Source organism: Macaca nemestrina, chromosome X (assembly GCF_043159975.1).
Source record: "Macaca nemestrina isolate mMacNem1 chromosome X, mMacNem.hap1, whole genome shotgun sequence".
Classification (NCBI taxonomy): Eukaryota; Metazoa; Chordata; class Mammalia; order Primates; family Cercopithecidae; genus Macaca; species Macaca nemestrina.
Window position 1 is genome coordinate 1534676 of NC_092145.1, and position 17794 is coordinate 1552469.

At 55.5% G+C, this 17794-nt stretch overlaps 3 protein-coding genes across 6 annotated transcripts; all 3 read left to right on the plus strand.

The window, feature by feature from the left end:
- Window positions 1-209: 209 nt before the first annotated feature.
- LOC105467960 (solute carrier family 10 member 3) lies at window positions 210-3480 on the plus strand. Of its 4 annotated transcripts, XM_011717809.2 has the most exons (4): window positions 210-261; window positions 491-542; window positions 1709-2206; window positions 2294-3480. In XM_011717809.2, the coding sequence occupies exons 3-4, from the start codon at window positions 1850-1852 to the stop codon at window positions 3281-3283; spliced, it is 1347 nt and encodes a 448-aa protein (XP_011716111.2). In that variant the 5' UTR covers window positions 210-261; window positions 491-542; window positions 1709-1849; the 3' UTR covers window positions 3284-3480. The 4 variants fall into 4 exon arrangements, with proteins under 4 accessions (XP_011716111.2, XP_011716109.2, XP_011716110.2 ...); XM_011717807.2 differs by having other exon boundaries at window positions 211-261; window positions 1709-3480; XM_011717808.3 differs by lacking the exon at window positions 210-261 and having other exon boundaries at window positions 275-542; window positions 792-2206.
- A 633-nt stretch (window positions 3481-4113) lies between these two features.
- On the plus strand, window positions 4114-7066 carry LOC105467962 (ubiquitin like 4A). Its single transcript, XM_011717810.2, has 4 exons — window positions 4114-4266; window positions 4470-4575; window positions 4824-5032; window positions 5151-7066. The coding sequence occupies exons 1-4, from the start codon at window positions 4219-4221 to the stop codon at window positions 5259-5261; spliced, it is 474 nt and encodes a 157-aa protein (XP_011716112.1). The 5' UTR covers window positions 4114-4218; the 3' UTR covers window positions 5262-7066.
- A 5893-nt stretch (window positions 7067-12959) lies between these two features.
- LOC105467959 (L antigen family member 3) lies at window positions 12960-14203 on the plus strand. Its single transcript, XM_011717804.2, has 3 exons — window positions 12960-13167; window positions 13523-13651; window positions 13873-14203. Exons 1-3 carry the CDS (start codon window positions 12980-12982, stop codon window positions 13985-13987), a joined length of 432 nt encoding a protein of 143 aa, XP_011716106.1. The 5' UTR covers window positions 12960-12979; the 3' UTR covers window positions 13988-14203.
- The last annotated feature ends 3591 nt before the right edge of the window (window positions 14204-17794 follow it).

Genomic DNA, 17794 nt, shown 5'->3' on the forward strand with positions numbered 1-17794 from the left:
GTCCAGGCAGCGCCGGGCGCCGACCGGCTTACCCGCACCGCGCCCGCGCCCGCGCGGGCGCGTCATTCCCAGAGACGTCACAACCGGTCGGAACCCAGCGAGCCGCTGGAGTTGAGCGGGACGCTGAGGGAGGGGTGGGGCCCTGACGCGCTGGGCGGGGAAGGGCGGGGCCTCGGTGGGGCGGGGCCCTGACGGGCCGAGCTCGCGGGCGTCTGCTGGCCAGGCAGACGCTGCAGCTGAGCTGCGCCGTGGCTGTGGCAGGTGAGAGCCTCCGGAAGGGAGGCGGCCTCTGGCCCCGACCCCGCTCCGCGATCGCCCACTCGGGCGCCCGGTCGGGCCTGGCAGAGAAGGGCCGCCGCCGCTCGTTCGCGAGGCCTGGCGGGGCCGCGGGGCCCAGGAATGTCGTAAGGTGCTCCCCCAGACCCCGAGACGGCCCGAGCGGGTCGCCGCCTGTGGGACGGCGGCGTGCCCTTCCTTTCCTCCCTCCCAGGTCCGCGCCAGAGCTCTGCTAACGACCCGTCCGACAACTTCCGGACTCCCAGGTACGGAGGAGCCCTTGCCAGTTACCCCGAACACCTAGCCGGTGTGGAAGGGCCGGGACTCCCTCCCCTGACTTGGGGGTGCATCTGCTCAAACTCTGTCGGCCCCTCAAGCAGAAATGGTGTGGGATCTGGGCCAAACCCCTCTTAGAGTGAGTCAGAGCCACCAGCCCTACTGGAGGGATGGGGCATGGGGTGAATGGCCCCTAGCCTTCCCCTTCTGACTGGTTCGTATCACCCTGGTGGCTTCAGCCCTGGTGCCTTCATCTTAGCTCCTCTACTTTGCTTCTCCTACCCCACTGGTTTTCCTGCCTCCCTCTTAAGAGATAAGACACATGGCTGGACCAAGGCCTCCAGGGTAAGTGACCCGAACTTCAAGCCAGCAGAGACCATGTCATCCTAAGCTAGGGATAGGGGAGGCTCGCCGGGATGAACTTTTGGCTTAACCTAACCTCTGCTCCCTACTTCTGCCTTTCACCCCAGTCTCAGATGACGGGAGGCCAGTGCCAAAGTGATAGGATCTACAGAGGCAGTCCTCTTCTAGGACCGGGACACAACAGTGCATGAGGCAACTGACAGGGGTGATGTAAAGCTGTTGCGTCTCCAGCCTGGTTGCCCCAGTTCTAGCAGGTGATGTGACACTACAGTGGTCACTGCCCAAATTGAGAAATGGAAGGAGGTGCTGCTGGTCCCTAGAAACACTCATAGTTCCATTGGGATTTTGAGGCTCTGGTAGGGGCGCATGTGAGCATGGAGGGGAGCCCTGGACTCTGAGCACAGCCTCTCAGATATATCACAGTGGCTCTGGGAGTCTCAAAGTCTGGGACCAGTGGGAGCTCTGACAAAAGGAGAAGAAAGCCCCCCAGTAGACATGTGGCTCTGTCTGATCCATTCCTGCTGCCCATTCTGGCAACTTCCCTGGGGAGGGAGGACCTGCTTCCCAGCAGGACCCTCATCGAGTCACTGTAGGGGCAGGTAGAGCAGGCCAGGGAGCCACAGCCAAACGGCACTCAAGGGCCAGCACTAGGCATTGCCTCTCCATTCCTGAGTGTGGGGCAAGGGTCCCTGCTGAGTTTTACTGTTAGCAGCGGGTTTCCAGATCCCCATGCTCCTGGGTTCTTGACTGCACGCCCTCACCAGCTGCCTCTCTGTGTCCCTTACCTCCTCAGGGAGAGCCCTGCCATCAAGGAAGGCAGCACAGGACTGGGACCCACCCATGAATCCTTCTCAGGACAACCCAACAGCACCAGTGGGGATGTTCTCCTAAGCCACAGAGGGCCTGGGCACGCATCCGCCCTCCAGGAAGAGCCATGGTGTTAATGCGGGGCAGGGGCAGCTCTCAGCAGTGGCCTGGTGTGGGAGGCGAGGATGGTGGCACAGGTCCCTTAGGCATGCTCAGAGCTGCCCTGCTGCTCATCAGCCTGCCGTGGGGGGCCCGAGGGACAGCCAGCAGCAGCCTCAGCACTGCTGGGGGTCACACTGTGCCGCTGACTGGGGGCCGCTACTTGAGCATTGGAGATGGCTCTGTGATGGAGTTTGAGTTTCCTGAGGAGAGTGAGGGCATCATTGTGATCTCCAGCCAGTACCCAGGCCAAGCCAACAGGACGGTGCCCAGCCCCATGCTCAGGGTTACATCCCTGGACACAGAGGTGCTGACCATCAAGAACGTGAGTGCCATAACCTGGGGAGGTGGGGGTGGCTTTGTGGTGAGCATCCACTCAGGCCTGGCTGGGCTGGCCCCACTCCACATCCAGCTCCTGGACGCCCGTGAGGCCCCGCCCACGCTGATCGAGGAGCGGAGGGACTTCTGCATCAAGGTCTCACCTGCTGAAGACACCCCCGCCCCCCTCAGCGCCGACCTGGCCCACTTCTCGGAAAACCCAATACTCTACCTGCTCCTGCCTCTTCTCTTTGTCAACAAGTGTTCGTTTGGGTGCAAAGTGGAACTCGAGGTTCTGAAGGGGCTCATGCAGAGCCCCCAGCCCATGCTGCTGGGCCTCCTGGGCCAGTTTCTGGTCATGCCCTTGTACGCTTTCCTCATGGCCAAAGTCTTCATGCTGCCCAAGGCCCTGGCTCTGGGCCTCATCATTACCTGCTCATCACCTGGCGGCGGAGGGAGCTACCTCTTCAGCCTCCTTCTTGGAGGGGACGTCACCCTGGCCATCTCCATGACTTTCATCTCTACGGTGGCTGCCACTGGTTTCTTGCCTCTGTCTTCAGCCATCTACAGCCACCTGCTCAGCATCCATGAAACACTCCACGTGCCCATCTCCAAAATCCTGGGCACCCTGCTCTTCATCGCCATCCCCATAGCAGTGGGCGTGCTGATCAAGTCCAAGCTCCCCAAGTTCTCCCAGCTGCTGCTGCAGGTCATCAAGCCCTTCAGCTTTGTGCTCCTCCTGGGCGGCCTTTTCCTGGCCTATCGCATGGGGGTCTTCATCCTGGCAGGCGTCCGGCTACCCATCGTACTGGTGGGTATCACAGTGCCCCTGGTTGGCCTGTTGGTGGGCTACTGCCTGGCCACATGTCTGAAGCTGCCTGTGGCCCAGCGGCGGACGGTCAGCATTGAGGTAGGGGTGCAGAACAGCCTGCTGGCCTTGGCCATGCTGCAGCTATCCCTCCGCCGCCTTCAAGCTGACTATGCCTCCCAGGCCCCCTTCATCGTGGCGCTGAGCGGCACCTCCGAGATGCTGGCCTTGGTCATTGGCCACTGCATCTACAGTAGCCTGTTCCCAGTTTCCTGAGGCCTCTGGGTCAAGCTTTCATCAGCCCCAGCCCCCACACTCCACCAAAGTTCTCATGCACTATGCACTCAGAAAAATCCAGGCTTATTTTTTTTACTGATTTTTTATTCTCCAGCTTTCAGTGCCACAGAGGCCATGCTGAGTTAGGTAGGTGGGCGCTGCCCAGAAAATATATTTCAATAAAACAGAGAAGCAAGCTTGGGTCCCTTCTAATCTTTGCCCTTTGGGGCCTGGGAGTGGGGGTAGAAAGAGTGTGCTGGGTAGGTGTGGACCAGGGTGGAGGGCCAGCTTCGGTGACACGGTGACCCCTGCATAGGCTTTCTCTATCAGTCCTCCCGGGGCGTGTCCCCACTGTAGGAGAGGTGGGAGGATGAGGGCAGAGGCTGGCCCCCCTACCCCCTCTCAAGCTCAGTGGGGTGTTTCGCAGCCAGACCAGAAAGGAGGAGCCAGAAAGCCACCAGGCAGGGAGCCGGGGGGGGGGGGGGGGGGGGGGCCGTCTGTGGGTATGCAGGGCCAGGTTCCGCCAGCAGTAACGGCGCGTGGGGTGGTCCAGGCAGTCTGCGGGGGCGAGCGTACCTTCTGGTCCTTCCTTCTCCATTCCCTAGCTCCCAGATGACGCCAACCTGGCCCGACTAGTTCCTGCTCCCAACTCCCCGGCGCTGTTGCTTTGGGAGGAGTCCGCCGGCCAGGGCGGTCGCTGCGCGTGTGCTAGGCGGGACCCCAGGGGCACTCCTCCCGGGGTGCAACTGGGCCGGGGGGCGGGGCCGGGGCGTGGACGAGGCAGGAGGGCGGGGCCGGGAAGCGCGGGCGGCGGGCGCGCCCCTCTCGCTGCTTCCGGCGGCGGCGGGCGGTTCCAGCGCGCGCCCGGGGCGGCGGCGCGCGGCGGGGGGTGGTTGGGGTGCGCGCCGGCCCGAGTGGACGCCGTCGCGACCGCCATGCAGCTGACGGTGAAGGCGCTGCAGGGCCGGGAGTGCAGCCTGCAGGTAGGGTCCCCGGGCCGGGCGGCCGGGTCCGGCGCGCTCTCTCGCCGGCTCCTGGCAGGGTGACCAGCAGGGCCAAGGGCGGGCACGGGGCGGCCGGGCCGGGGACTGGGAGCCGGGAGAGCTGCCCTCGGGAGCGGACGCGTGGGCTTCGCCGCCTGGGGACCGCGGCCTCAACCCTTGCCTCCCACCCTCCGCGCGGCCAGGTGCCGGAGGACGAGCTGGTGTCCACGCTGAAGCAGCTGGTCTCCGAGAAGCTGAACGTCCCCGTGCGCCAGCAACGGCTGCTTTTCAAGGGCAAGGCCCTGGCAGGTACCCAGGGAGAGGAGACGCCCAGGGAGCCCCGCAGGAAGCGGGACTGGGGTGCGCGGGCCGAGGCCGGCAGCCGTGTAACGGGTTGGGGTGCCGGCGCCAAGCGCCACATGACCCCAAGGGAGGCGGCCGCATGCCTCACTGCCGGATGCCGCAGCGCTCCGCTCCCGCCGCCCGAGGCGGTCTCGCGTCCCGGGCCACCCCCACGGCGGCGGAGGAGGAGGAACCCATCGATCTGTCTTTGGCAGATGGGAAACGACTCTCGGATTATAGCATCGGGCCCAACTCCAAGCTCAACCTAGTGGTCAAACCCCTGCAGAAGGTGCTACTAGAAGAAGGCGAGGCCCAGAGGCTGGCCGACTCCCCACCCCCGCATGTCTGGCAGCTAATCTCCAAAGTCTTGGCCCGCCACTTCAGTGCGGCGGATGCCAGCAGGGTCCTGGAACAGCTACAGAGGGTGAGAAGGGTAACCCTGGGTATCCTCTCCAGGCCCAGTTCCTCCCAGCCCCTACCTCTGTTGCAGTGTATGGCTCCCCACTGGCAGCCCCTGAATCTTCCTGCCCTTCTCTCCCCAGGATTACGAGAGGTCCCTGAGCCGCCTGACGCTGGACGACATCGAACGGTTGGCCAGCCGCTTCCTGCACCCTGAAGTGACTGAGACGATGGAGAAAGGCTTCTCCAAATAGCATTCTCGGAGCATGGGGAGGTGCCCAGTGCCAGGCCACAGCAGCATGTCGCACTAAGTGTGTTCACCTGTTGCAGTTGGGCTCATAATAATAGCTGGCATGTACCTGGCTCTGGCCACGTGCTAGGCACTCCTCACAGCTTGACCTGGGTTTGCTTCCACACCCTCAGAAGAGGTGAGCCAGCACAGCAGAGGCACTGGCGGTGAAGTGGCGGAGCCCCAGTCGGAATCCAGCGGCTTCTGAAAGTGCCTTGGTGTGAGAAGGAGGAAGGGGCTGCTTGGAGAGCTGGGCTCTGGCATGTCATGTTTAGCCCACTGAGAATATACCCTCAGGTGACTCCTTCCCAATCCTGAAAGGGAAAGCAGCTGTCACCTGACCTCTGGCGGGTCCAACATAGCCTTCAGCTTACCTCTGCAGGAGGCCAAGTGACAGCCAGCCCTGGAACCACCACACCCCCACCAGCTGCTGCAGCCAGTGTGCTTTCGACAAATGAAAAAGCAGGTTGGGGCCAGGGAGTCAGCAAGTCACCCCAGCTCTGTGATGTGACTTCGGGGGAGTCTCAGTGCCACTTTGGTCCCCAGCCACGGACTTTATACAGTGAGGGCCACTCCCCGACCTGAGTCAGTGTCCTTCGTCTCACAGTGCCCCCCTCCCTTCTGTTCAGTAAACAAACTGAAGCCAAAAGCGAAGCAGTGGCCAAGTGTGACCCAGAGATGGGGTGTCCTGGCCCTTAGTGACACAGCTCCTCTCTGGGCACCCTGTCTGCTTGTCTCCTCCAGGAAGCGTTAGGGCTGATGGGTGACTCAGCAAGGCAATGTCAGAACTGGGACTGGGCATAGGCCTTTGTCCTCGTCCCCAGCACTCGCCTCCCTGTGGAAGATGAACACATCAGCCACCCGTGTACAGCCGCTCACTTCGTGTGCTCCTTGTTGCCTGGGAGGAAACCTTGGGGTGCCAGGGTGGGGACAGAAACATGGGCTGGGTTCCGGTTCCTTCTCCACTGTGCCCTGTGCATGGGCACAAGAGGACATCTAGCCACCTGCTCCTTGGAGGCCCCCAGGGGTGGTAGAGGCTAGAAGGAAGCCACAGCAGGAGGACGCCACTCTGGGCCCTCCACCCTTGCCAAGTGAGCCGCTCACAGTGTGGTCGGGGCTGCACGTGCTGGAGGCCCTCCTGCCTGGGCCTGATGGGGCAAATATTGGGTCCCCGGGCTGGAAAGATGGACAGAGGCCCAATGGGTGAAGGCTTTGAAGAGCACACAGAAGCCCCGGGCCCCCCACGAGAGCTGGAGAGCCATGTATATGGCTTCAAAGCCACCTATGGCAGGGACACACTTGTGAGCATGGGCGGCCTGCAGCTCAGGTGATACATTTACCAGTGCTCTTGTTTGTGTGGTGCCAGGAAATTGATTTTGGAAAATGAAATAACATTAAAGGTGAATGTGAGACTTCCACTTTTATCCAAAAGGAGCTATATTAGCTAGGCTGTTTCTGATATCCAATCATTGGTTTAACAATAAAGGCAATTTGTTTAATCAGTAACGGAAATTTCTTGGCTTATGAAAGTGAAAAGCCCAGTGGTATCGGCATTGGCAGCAGGGGAGCAATTCTTCCAGTGTCTTCCTGCCTCCCTCTGCGTTTGTGTCTGCCACATCCCAGGCCACCACCTCCAAGGATGAAAAGGTGGCTGCCTGCAGCTTCCACAGAATCCCTCCCTCACTGCCTCACTGCCAGAGCAGCACCTTCTCTGTAGCAACTCTGCTGTCTCAGATGCCTCCAGCAAATAAACACCCTTGTTGGTCGGAACTGGATTGTGCGTCCAATCATTTTGGCCGGGGTAGGGGGTGATTATCCGTCAGGGCTGGCTCCCTGGAGCTAGGCATGGGGTCACTTCCCTGGACACACATGGGCTGTGCAAGGGACAGAAGGCTCTGGGGGAGGGCTGGATGAATGGATGTCCTCAATGGTGGCAGCAAATGGCAGCTGTCCACTACAGGGGAAATGCATGTGTCATATCAGGGCCACCTTACAGGTAGTGGAGGAGAGGGCTGGAGGCATCAAGATCACACAGGGAAAGCATTTCCTGAGGCTTTGGTTAGGGAAGGCACCAGAGAGAGGAAACACTGCAGGGATGGGAGACAGGAAGTGGGGGGATCATTAGAGGACACTGGGGACTCTGCATGAAGATGGAGCAGCCACAGGGTGCAGCCCCCCAATGCTGAGATCCTTTAATGGGGGTCAGAATGTTTACTGCAGGTGCTGTGCCCCTCTGAGCCAATTGTCGGCCCTGAAAGGTAGCGCCAAGTCATCCACTGCCCCCTGCCCGGTGAAGGGCCCTGAGATCCACCACCTGCCCCTCAGGGAGGGGTCTCGGGACAGTTTCTGACCCTGCGGCCATAGTGTGACTACGATGACATCAGGAGATAGCAGCTCTCTCTGTATCACTTCTTGGGGGAGCTCATCTAGCTTTGTTTCTATTTCTGTGCTTCACTCCCATGTATATGTCTCATCCCAGCCTCTCTCCTGAGCTCCAGCCCATGTCTTCCAGACAGCGCCTGACTTTGCTGCAGACACCTTGCTCATCACTGAGTGCCCCCTGTGTCCCAAGTGCTGGCAATCCTGAGACTGGACGACGCAGTCCCTTCCCTCTTGGCACTCACGTCCAGCACTGGCCAGCTCCTCAGCACACACATTTTCTCCATGACCCACCTGGATGAATGGCAATGCCACTCAGCCAGGCTTCTGAGGGAGCAGGAGGCCATCTTTGCCTCTCCCAACTAGCCATTCTCCACAGGTAATCAGGCAAGAATATTTTTGGAAGCATCCAAGGCAGCTGATACTGTATCCTTTCCTCCTCTGACCACACTCACCCCCAGCCCCGCATCTAGCGGCTGGCAGGGTCTGGCTGCCCCACTGCTGGGGAGGCTGTTTGATCACATGGCCCAGGTAGCGGCTGCCAGATCTCTCCCCTGTAAAGATGCAGTTTCCCTTCCTGATTCACAGGTAATTTGGGGTAATATTTTGAGACTTTGTGAATATCCTGTCCCCAACAACCTTTCAGCTAATGCTTTTGCCATCCAGTGACAATCCTTGCCTGAATCAAATTTTTTTTTTGAGACGGAGTCTCGCTCTGTCGCCCAGGCTGGAGTGCAGTGCAAGCTCCGCCTCCTAGGTTCATGCCATTCTCCTGCCTCAGCTTCCCGAGTAGCTGGGACTACAGGTGCCCGACACAATGCTCAGCTATTTTTTTTTTTTTTTTTTTTTTTGGTATTTTTAGTAGAGACAGGATTTCACCATGTTAGCCAGGATGGTCTCGATCTCCTCATCTCACGATCTGCCTGCCTCGGCCTCCCAAAGTGCTGGGATTACAGGCGTGAGCCACTGTGCCCGGCAATTTTTTTTTTTTTTTTTTTGAGACGGAGCCTCACTCTGTCACTCAGGCTGGAGTACAATGGCGTGGTCTTGGGTCACTGCAATCTCTGCCTCCTGGGTTCAAGAGATTCTCCCGCCTCAGCCTCCTGAGTAGCTGAGACTACAGGTGCACGCCACCACACCCGGCTAATTTTTTTGTACTTTTGGTAGAGATGGGGTTTCAGTGTGTTGGCCAGGCTGATCTCAAACTCCTGACCTCGCAATTCACTTGCCTTGGCCCCCCAAAGTGCTGGAATTTCAGGCGTGAGCCACTGCACCTGGCTATCCTGAATCAATTATTAAGTTAATAACAATTAATTATTACATTAATGATAATAACGGTTGCAAAATGGTAATTTTCTGATAGTTTTTTCTACAGCTATTACTCGCCATTTCCCTATAAAAACCTTTCCTTTATCTCTGCTTTATTTCCTGAACATCATGGACTTTTTCGTTTGTTTGTTTGATTGAGATAGAGTCTCACTCTGTTACTTATGCAGAGTGCAGTGGCTAGATCATAGCTCACTGTAGCCTCGACTTCCTGGGCTCAAGAAATCCTCCTGCCTCAGCCTCCCTAGTAGCTGGGACCACAGGCACATACTGTCACAGCCGGCTAATTTTTTTTTTTTTTTTTTTTTTTTTTTTTTTTTTTTTAGACAGAGTTTTGCTCTTGTTGCCCAGGCTGGAGTGCACAATGGCGCAACCCGGGCTCACCGCAACCTCCGCCTCCTGGGTTCAAGCGATTCTCCTGTCTCACCCTCCCGAATACCTGGGATTACAGGCTCCTGCCACCACAACCGGCTAATTTTTGTATTTTTAGTAAAGATGGGGTTTCACCATGTTGGCCAGGCTGGTCTCAAACTCCTGACCTCAGGTGATCCATCCATCCATCTTGGCCTCCCAAAGTGCTGGGATTATAGGAGTGAGCCACCATGCTAGGCCTGGCTAAAATTTAATAATTTTTTTTTTTTTTTTGGTCGAGACCGGGTCTCACTATGTTGCTCAGGCTAATCTCGAACTCCTGGCCTCAAGTGATCCTCCTCCCTCAGCGTCCAAAAGTTCTGGGATGACAGGCTTGAGTCAAGACACCTGGCCAAGCCAATTCTTTTTTTGGGGGGTGGGGGGTGGGTAGAAATACTATGTGGTGGGGCACGGTAGCTCATGCCTTAATCTCAGCGCTTTGGGAGGCTGAAGCGGGTAGATCACTTGAGCCCAGGAGGTGGAGACCAGCACAGGTAACATAGTGAAAACCCACCTCTACCAAAAGATACAAAAATTAGGGGTGGGGGAGAAAAAAATTACAAAAATTAGCTGAGCGTGCTGGCACACAGCTGTACCACACCTGTAGTCCCAGCTACTCGGGAGGCTGAGGTGGGAGAATCGCTTGAGTTCAGGAGGTGGAGGCTGCAGTGAGCTGAAATCGCGCTGGTGCACTCCAGCCTGGGCAACAGAGTGAGTCTCTGTCTCAAAAAAAGGAAAGAAGGAAGGAAGGGAGGGAGGGAGGGAGGGAGGGAGGGAGGGAGGGAGGGAGGGAGGGAAAGAATAAATACTATATAGTAAATTGAAATGGGCAAATGTGATGAAGAATGGCTGCGGGTACTGAGTTACACTGGTGATCCTGAAGGCCTCTTGGAGGTGACATTGGAGACAAGGTCCTGATGACGAGGAGGAGCTAGCCCATGGGAAAGTTTGGGGACAGTCTTACAAATAGAAGAGTAAGTGCAAAGGGCTGGGGTCAGGCTGCCCTTGGTCGGAAGCAGAGAGAAGGTCCCAGCGGCCACAAAGAATGAGGGAGCAGGCAGGTGGGGTAAGAGGCAAGGGAAGGAGCTGGGAGTTAGGTCACACTGGACTTTTAGAAGATAGACCAAGGAGTTTGGACTTTAGTCAAGTGCAAAGGGAAATCATTTTAGGGTTTTAAGCAGGGATGTGATCCCATGCATTTTTTTTTTTTTTTTGAGGGAGTCTCACTCTGTTGCCCAGGCTAGAGTGCAGTGGCACAATCTCAGCTCACTGAAACCTCCACCTTCTGGGTCCAAGTGATCCTCCTGCCTCAGCCTCCTGAGTAGCTGGGATTACCGGTGTGCACCACCACACCCAGCTAAGTTTTGTATTTTTAGTAGAGATGGGGTTTCACCATGTTGGTCAGGCTGGTCTGGAACTTCTGACCTCAAGTGATCTGCCTGCCTTGGCCTCCCAAAGTGCTGGGATTACAGGCATGAGCCACCGCGCCCAGCCCCATGCAATTTAAATTAGAATTAAAAAGTCATTCTGCGCTGTGGTGAATAGGTTGTAGAGGGGAAAGTGTAAAAGAGAATCAGCCAGGAAGCTGTTGAGGGCGGTCAAGGAAAGATGCTGGCTTCCACTGCAGACTAGCAGTGGAGAGCAAGAAGTGGGCTGATGTGGAACTTATTTCAGAGGGAAACCCAACAGGATTTGCTGATATAGTTCAGTGTTCAATCCTTCCTTATGACTGCAAAGGAAGAAAATAGGTTGTCCAAACATGACAAACACTGTTGGAAATTTTATGTCACTTCATTTATTCATTTTTTATTTGCATTATTTTTCTTTTTGAGACAGAGTCTCCCTCTGTCGCCCAGGCTGGAGTGCAGTGGTGTGATCTTGGCTCACCACAACCTCCACCTCCCGGTTTCAAGTGATTCTCCTGTCCCAGCCTCCCGAATAGCGGGGACTACAGGCACGCACCACCACATGCAGCAAATTTTTGTATTTTTAGTAGAGACGGGTGTTTCACCATGTTGGCCAGGATGGTCTTGAACTCTTGACTTCAAGTGATCCACCCGCCTCGGCCTCCCAAAGTGCTGGGATTACAGGCATGAGCCACCGTGCCTGGCCTGATGTCACTTTAAATACTTTTCTTTTTTTGTATTGTAAATGTCATAAAAGACCACTTTGGAAAAATTGTAGGGAAAACACAAAAAGGAAATTAAAATCACCCACCATACTATTAGCAGAGATCATGAGGATTTACATGTTGCTGTATTGTTCTAGGATTTCTCTACATATGTACTGTAAGAGACTAAGTTGGCATTTTCTTTTATTTTTTGAGGCAGGGTCTTGCTCTATCAGCCAGGCTGGAGTACAGTGGGGCGACCACGGCTAACTGTAGCCTCTGCCTCCCGGGCTCAGGTTATCCTCCCATCTCAGCCTCCCTAGTAGCTGGGACCACAGGTGTGCACCATCACACCCAGGTAATTTTTGTATTTTTTGTAGAGGCAGGGTTGCCCAGGCTGGTGTCGAACTCCTGGGCTCAAGCAATCAACCCTCCTCAGCCTCCAAGAAGCTAGTTCTACAGGCACGCTCCACTGCGCCCAGTTAATTTTTAAAATTTATTTTTGTATTTTTTGTAGAGATGGGGTCTCACTATGTTGCCCATGTTGGTCTTGAACTCCTGGGCTCAACTGATCCTCCTCCCTTGGCCTCCCAAAGTGCTGGGATTACAGGCGGGAGCCACTTTGCCTGGCCTAAACTGGCACTTTCATACTCAAGAGTTGTGCAGTCTGATTTTTCACGTTATATTAGACCTAGACCCACTGCCAGTACTTTCGTTCAAGGCCCTGTCATTTTTCGCCTCCGTGCAGGCCTTCTGCTGCCAGGTTCCCGCTCTGCACAGCCCACCCACTCTAAAACGCTTCCTGTAAAATGCAAATCCAATGCCTCACAATCCATGGTGAAGCCTCCTTGGTTGGGCAATGGGGTCGAGGGCGAGCAGTATCCTTGGGGGTTACCAGACCCTGCCACCCTCCCTCCGCGAATCGCAGCATGGATGTTGTGCCACATCTCCTGCGGATCTTGGGTCCAGGTAAGAAACAGGGCGGGAAGCGTCCAGGCACCCCAGGGCCTCACTGGGGCCCCCAGGGCCGAGGCGGCAGGCCCTGCCAGCGCAGGCGCGCTAGGATGACAAGGTGCGGTTAGGGGCGGAGCCTCGCGGGGTGCGCCTCTGGGCTAGGCGTCCACGGTGTCTTCAAAAGCCCCGTCAGGGCTGGCTTCCTGGGGCCTGACCGATTGTGGGTCAGTTTGCACCAGCGCCCTGGGATCGAGTTACAAGCGAAGGGGCAGAGTTTCTGGAGGAAACCGCAGCCTCTCAACCGCTGACCGGGTCTCAGAAGGCCCCAGGCAGGGCCGCTTGGCGGGAACTGACCACGCGCCAGGCAGGCTCTCCAGGGACCTGCGCAGGCGCGTGTGGAGGGAGTCGTGCGCAGGGGGAGGGGCTTCAGGAAGGAGCCACAGAAAGGGCGGGGCGTGGGGCCTGCGCTTCGTGGGTGGAGTCGGAGCGGCGCGGCGGCGGTCATGCGGGAGGCGGAGGCAGACGCAGGCGGAGGCGCAGATGGCGGGGTTGGCCAGGGTGGCCACAGCTGCCCCGGGGGCGCGGACACAGCTGCAGCTCCGGCCAGTGGAGCTCCCCCACCGCACGCGCCAGGTCCCGGCAGAGACGCCGCGTCTGCGGCCAGGGGGCCAGGAATGCGGCCGCACATATTGTGTCCTTTCCGAGGGGAGGCCAAGGAACGGTCTGGGGGCTGCTTGCGGCGGGGCGAGGGCAGGACTCGGGGAGAAAGAAAGGAGGGCAGGGCGGGGCGGGGCGGGGCGGGGCGGGGGCCGACGGAAAGGGAAGCAGGGGGACTAGGGGCTGGGGTATACGGTCAGGGGTGGTTGGAGGAGGGGAAGAAATTGAAATGGAGGAAGAGAAGCTCTGCCAACGGTGGCCTGGGCGAGGTAAGGAGTGAAGCGGGTGATGCTGGGCAGGGTGACCTGAGACGGGGCTTCAGAGGAGCAAGAAGGCCTGAGACATAGGCAAAGTCGTATCAGATGGCACCTTAACCGAATGACTCCCAGCACCCTCAGCGTGCCTTTCCCAACCCCCTTGGAGGCGGAAATCGCCCATGGGTCCCTGGCTCCAGATGCCGAGCCCCACCAAAGGGTGGTTGGGAAGGAGCTCACAGTGAGCGGCAGGATCCTGGCCATGTAAGTTCTGAAGGGGACCGGGGTTGGGGTAGGCGGCCGACGGAGACATGGGGAACACCCAAGGATGAGCCCTAAGGAGCGCCAGGTGCGCTGGGCTGGTCTCTGCCTGAGGGGCTGTGTAATGACAGGGCTCCCAAGGGTTTGCTGTAATGGGTGCCTGAGGGGCAGAGCGAGGGACCAGGAGTTGCTACCTCCAATTTGATTTTCTTTTCTCCTTTTAGCCGCTGGAAAGCTGAAGACTGCCGCCTGCTCCGAATTTCCGTCATCAACTTTCTCGACCAGCTTTCCCTGGTGGTGCGGACCATGCAGCGCTTCGGGCCCCCAGTTTCCCGCTAAGCCTGGCCTGGGAAAATGGGGCGAGGTCTCACTTTACCTCTCCTCCTAGGCAGTGCATCATCCATCCTTCCCTAGGGCAGGAATTCCCAGTTGCTACTTTCTTGTGAGGGCCTCATGGTCGGCTTGTACTGGCCTTTGGGTGCTCAGGGGCCCTTTGTTTTATCTGGTTCTTAAATGTTTGTTACTACAGAAAATAAAACTGAGCTACTATTCCAAGTCTGAGTTTATTTTCAGCTGCAGCACCTCCCAATATTCTTGTCGTTGTGCTTGGGTTGCAGGGGAGGTTCCAGAATTCAGATATTCAAGGAGTACGAGGAAATTGAAGACAATTTAGGAAATGGAAGAAAATGAAAATCAATTGGGTTCTGTCATTCGGGATTAACTACTGTCAACATTTTGGAATACTTCCTCAGTTTTACAGTTGCATTTACGTAGTAAATGTGTAACTAATATACACCACATAATATTTGCAAGTTTAGTGTTAAATTTTTTTTCCTTATTTTCAAATCTAACATGAGCTGTTTTCCTGTAACGATCAGTGAAGAAAGTGCTGGGGCAATTGACTAGTGTCTGGGGTAAGGATTTGGCTCCCTGGAAAATACAGTGTCTCCAGCCTTGCTAAACTCAGTCTTAGGGCTCTTTCATAGATTCTATCAGATTTTCTGAGTGGAAAGGAAGAAGTACAACTGCTTTTATTCTCAGAAAACATGGAAATGGTTTGATCCTTTTGAATCTTGTTTTGAAGATGTGCTGTGTGGGACCAGAGCAGCTCTTAGTGTAGGCTTCAGTTTCCCTCTACGGAAGCAACAAACACCATTCTGGGCACCCTGGCCAATGCTCCCTAGGTGAACATGAGCTTCTCTATCCTGGTGGATGGGGAAAGCTGCTAGTCCCTGTCCTGCTTGCACACTGGAGTTACCATTCATCCTCTCCTGCTGGGGTGATGGCCTTCCCTGGCCTTGGGTAGCTTCCTCATGTGCCTGTGCTCACCAGTAGTCGTAGTCTGCTCAATACTGGAGCAGGAGCCTCTGTGGATATCCAGGGTTCTTTCCCCGTGCAGCTCTCTTCTCTCTGGTTCTCTGCCCTGCAAACACCAGCTGCTGGGATTCTCTGAATCAGAGTTTCAACTCCTAAAGTCCGAGTGTCTGCCAGGCTCCACCAGGAAACTCCACACACGACACTGGGCCAGCCGCATGACTTACCTTGTTTCCCAGTTCACACACCTCACTGTCCCTCACTGGCCCACAGCCAGTTTCTTTACACTCTGCAGTCCATATATTGTCTGGTTTGGGGGGTTCTTTCATGTGGCAGGACATACTCAGTCCCTATTACTCCATATGGAGGAACAGTTTCCCTTTGTAGAATCTGGGGAGCTCTGCCAGTGGTGACGTTGGCACTGGTCTTCAGCTTATGAAGATGACACTTTCCTCTCTCCCTTTCTTCCTTTCTCAATATTTTTGAGACTAATTATTGATGAATAGTTGACAGTATAGATCTTTCCCTTTTTTTTTTTTTTTTTTGAGCCGGAGTTTCACTCTTGTTGCCCAGGCTGGAGTGCAATGGTGCGATCTCGGCTCACCGCAACCTCTGCTTCCCGGGTTCAAGCAATTCCCCTGCCTCAGCCTCCCAAGTAGCTGAGATTACAGGCATGCACCACCATGCCCAGCTAATTCTGTATTTTTAGTAGAGATGGGGTTTCTCCGTGTTGGTCAGGCTGGTCTCGAACTCCTGACCTCAGGTGGTCCACTGGCCTTGGCCTCCCAAAGTGCTGGGATTACAGGCATGAGCCACCACGCCCAGCCAATCTTTTTTTTTTTTTTTTTTTTTTTTTGATACAGGGTCTGGCTCTGTCACCTAGGCTGGCACAATCATGGCTCACTGCAGCCTTGTTCCCCCAGGCTCAAGCAATCCTCCCACCTCAGCCTCCTGAGTAACTGGGACCACAGGCATGCGCCACTACGCCAGGCTCATTTTTTATTTTTTGTAGAGAGAGGGTCTCGCTATGTTGCCCAAGCTGGTCCTGAACTCCTGGGCTCAAGTGATCTTCCCGCCTGGGCCTCCAAAAGTGCTGGGATCACAAGTGTGAGCCACCACACCTGGCCCCAATTTAGTTCTGTTCCCCTTCCTCTTCCTCTCATGATGCTTCTGTTAGATTCCATTAATTTCTGAAGGATTTCCCCTGAGGTTAAAAACTGTCTTGTTTTCCTGTGGCTTAGTTGTTATTATCATATGATGGTAATATTTTCAACCATCTCCCTTACCTCTGTCCCCTGTCCAGATGGTTCTGTCTGGGCCGATGGCACAGCTGTCATCCCACAACTTCTCTTTATCCTGGGCTACAATCCAGTCCTGCCTCACACGTCCATCTCTTTATTATTTTACTCCTTATTTGTGCAGTTGGTTGTTACGTGGACGTGTCTAGTTTTGGTAAATACCTACAGTCCTGTAACCACCACCACTGTCTGGCACTGTGGCCCCATAGCTGGACAGCTGGAACTGGCAGCTTTTAAACCCAACTCAGGTGGCCTCCAAGCTGTCCAAGTCACCCTATTTAAAATTGCATCTCACTTGGCTGGGCACAGTTGCTCACAACTGTAATCCCAGCATTTTGGGAGGCCAAGGCAGGAGGATCACTTGAGCCCAGGAATTCAAGACCAGCAAGACTCCATCTCTACTAAAGAAAAAAAAAAAAAAAAACAGCTGGGTATGGTGGCAAGCACTTGTAATCCTAGCTACTCAGAAGGCTGAGGCAGGAGGATCACTTGAGCCCAGGACATCAAGGCTGCAGTGAGGTGATTTTGCCACTACACTCCAGCATGGGAAACAGGGCAAGATCCTGTCTCAAAAAAAAAAAAAAAAAAAAAAGGCCAGGCATGGTGTCTCATGCCTGTAATCCCAGCACTTTGGGGTGCCGAGGCGGGCGGATCACGAGGTCAGGAGATTGAGACCATCCTAATACAGTAAAACCCTGTCTCCACTAAAAATATAAAAAATTAGCTGGGTGTGGTGTTGGGCACCTGTAGTCCCAGTTACTCAGGAAGCTGAGGAGGAGAATGGCGTGAACCCGGGAGGTGGAGCTTGCAGTTAGCTGAGATCATGCCACTGCACTCCAGCCTGGGCAACACAGCAAAACTCCGTCAAAACAAAACAAAACAAAACAAAAAACCATAAAAAGTAAAAATAATAAGATTCCATCTCACCTGGCCAGACACAGTGGCTCATGCCTGTAATCCTAATACTTTGGGAGGCTGAGGGGTGAGGATCACTTGAGGCCAGGAATTCAAGACCAGCCTGAACAACACAGTGATACCCTATCTCTATTTAAAAAAAAAAAAAAAAAAAGGGCCTGGCATAGTAGAGTGTACTTACACACCCAGCTACTCAGGAGGCTGAGGTGGGAGGATCACTTGAGCCCAGGAGTTTGAGACTGCACTGAGCTGTGATCTTCCACTGCACTCCGGCCTGGGCAACAGAGCTATACTCTGTCTCAAAAAAAAAAAAAAAAAAAAGCAAATTGCATGTCACCTTCCCCCCACCTGCATTACTTAACAGGTCTGGGAGTAAGACTTTGGTAGGTGCACCATGATGGGTGCCACAACCTTGACAGTACATAATTGTCAGGTTTTGAAGGAGTTGGCCACAGCTGAAACCACTGGAGGGTTCTAAACAGTGAGGCAACATGATCCACCTTATATCATAACAGGATCTCTCTGCTTCCCACGCTGAGAACAGGCTGGAGAGAGCCAGGGCAGAAGCAGGGAGACTGGCATCCAGGCAGAGATGATGGCACAGGAGAGCTGGGTAGGG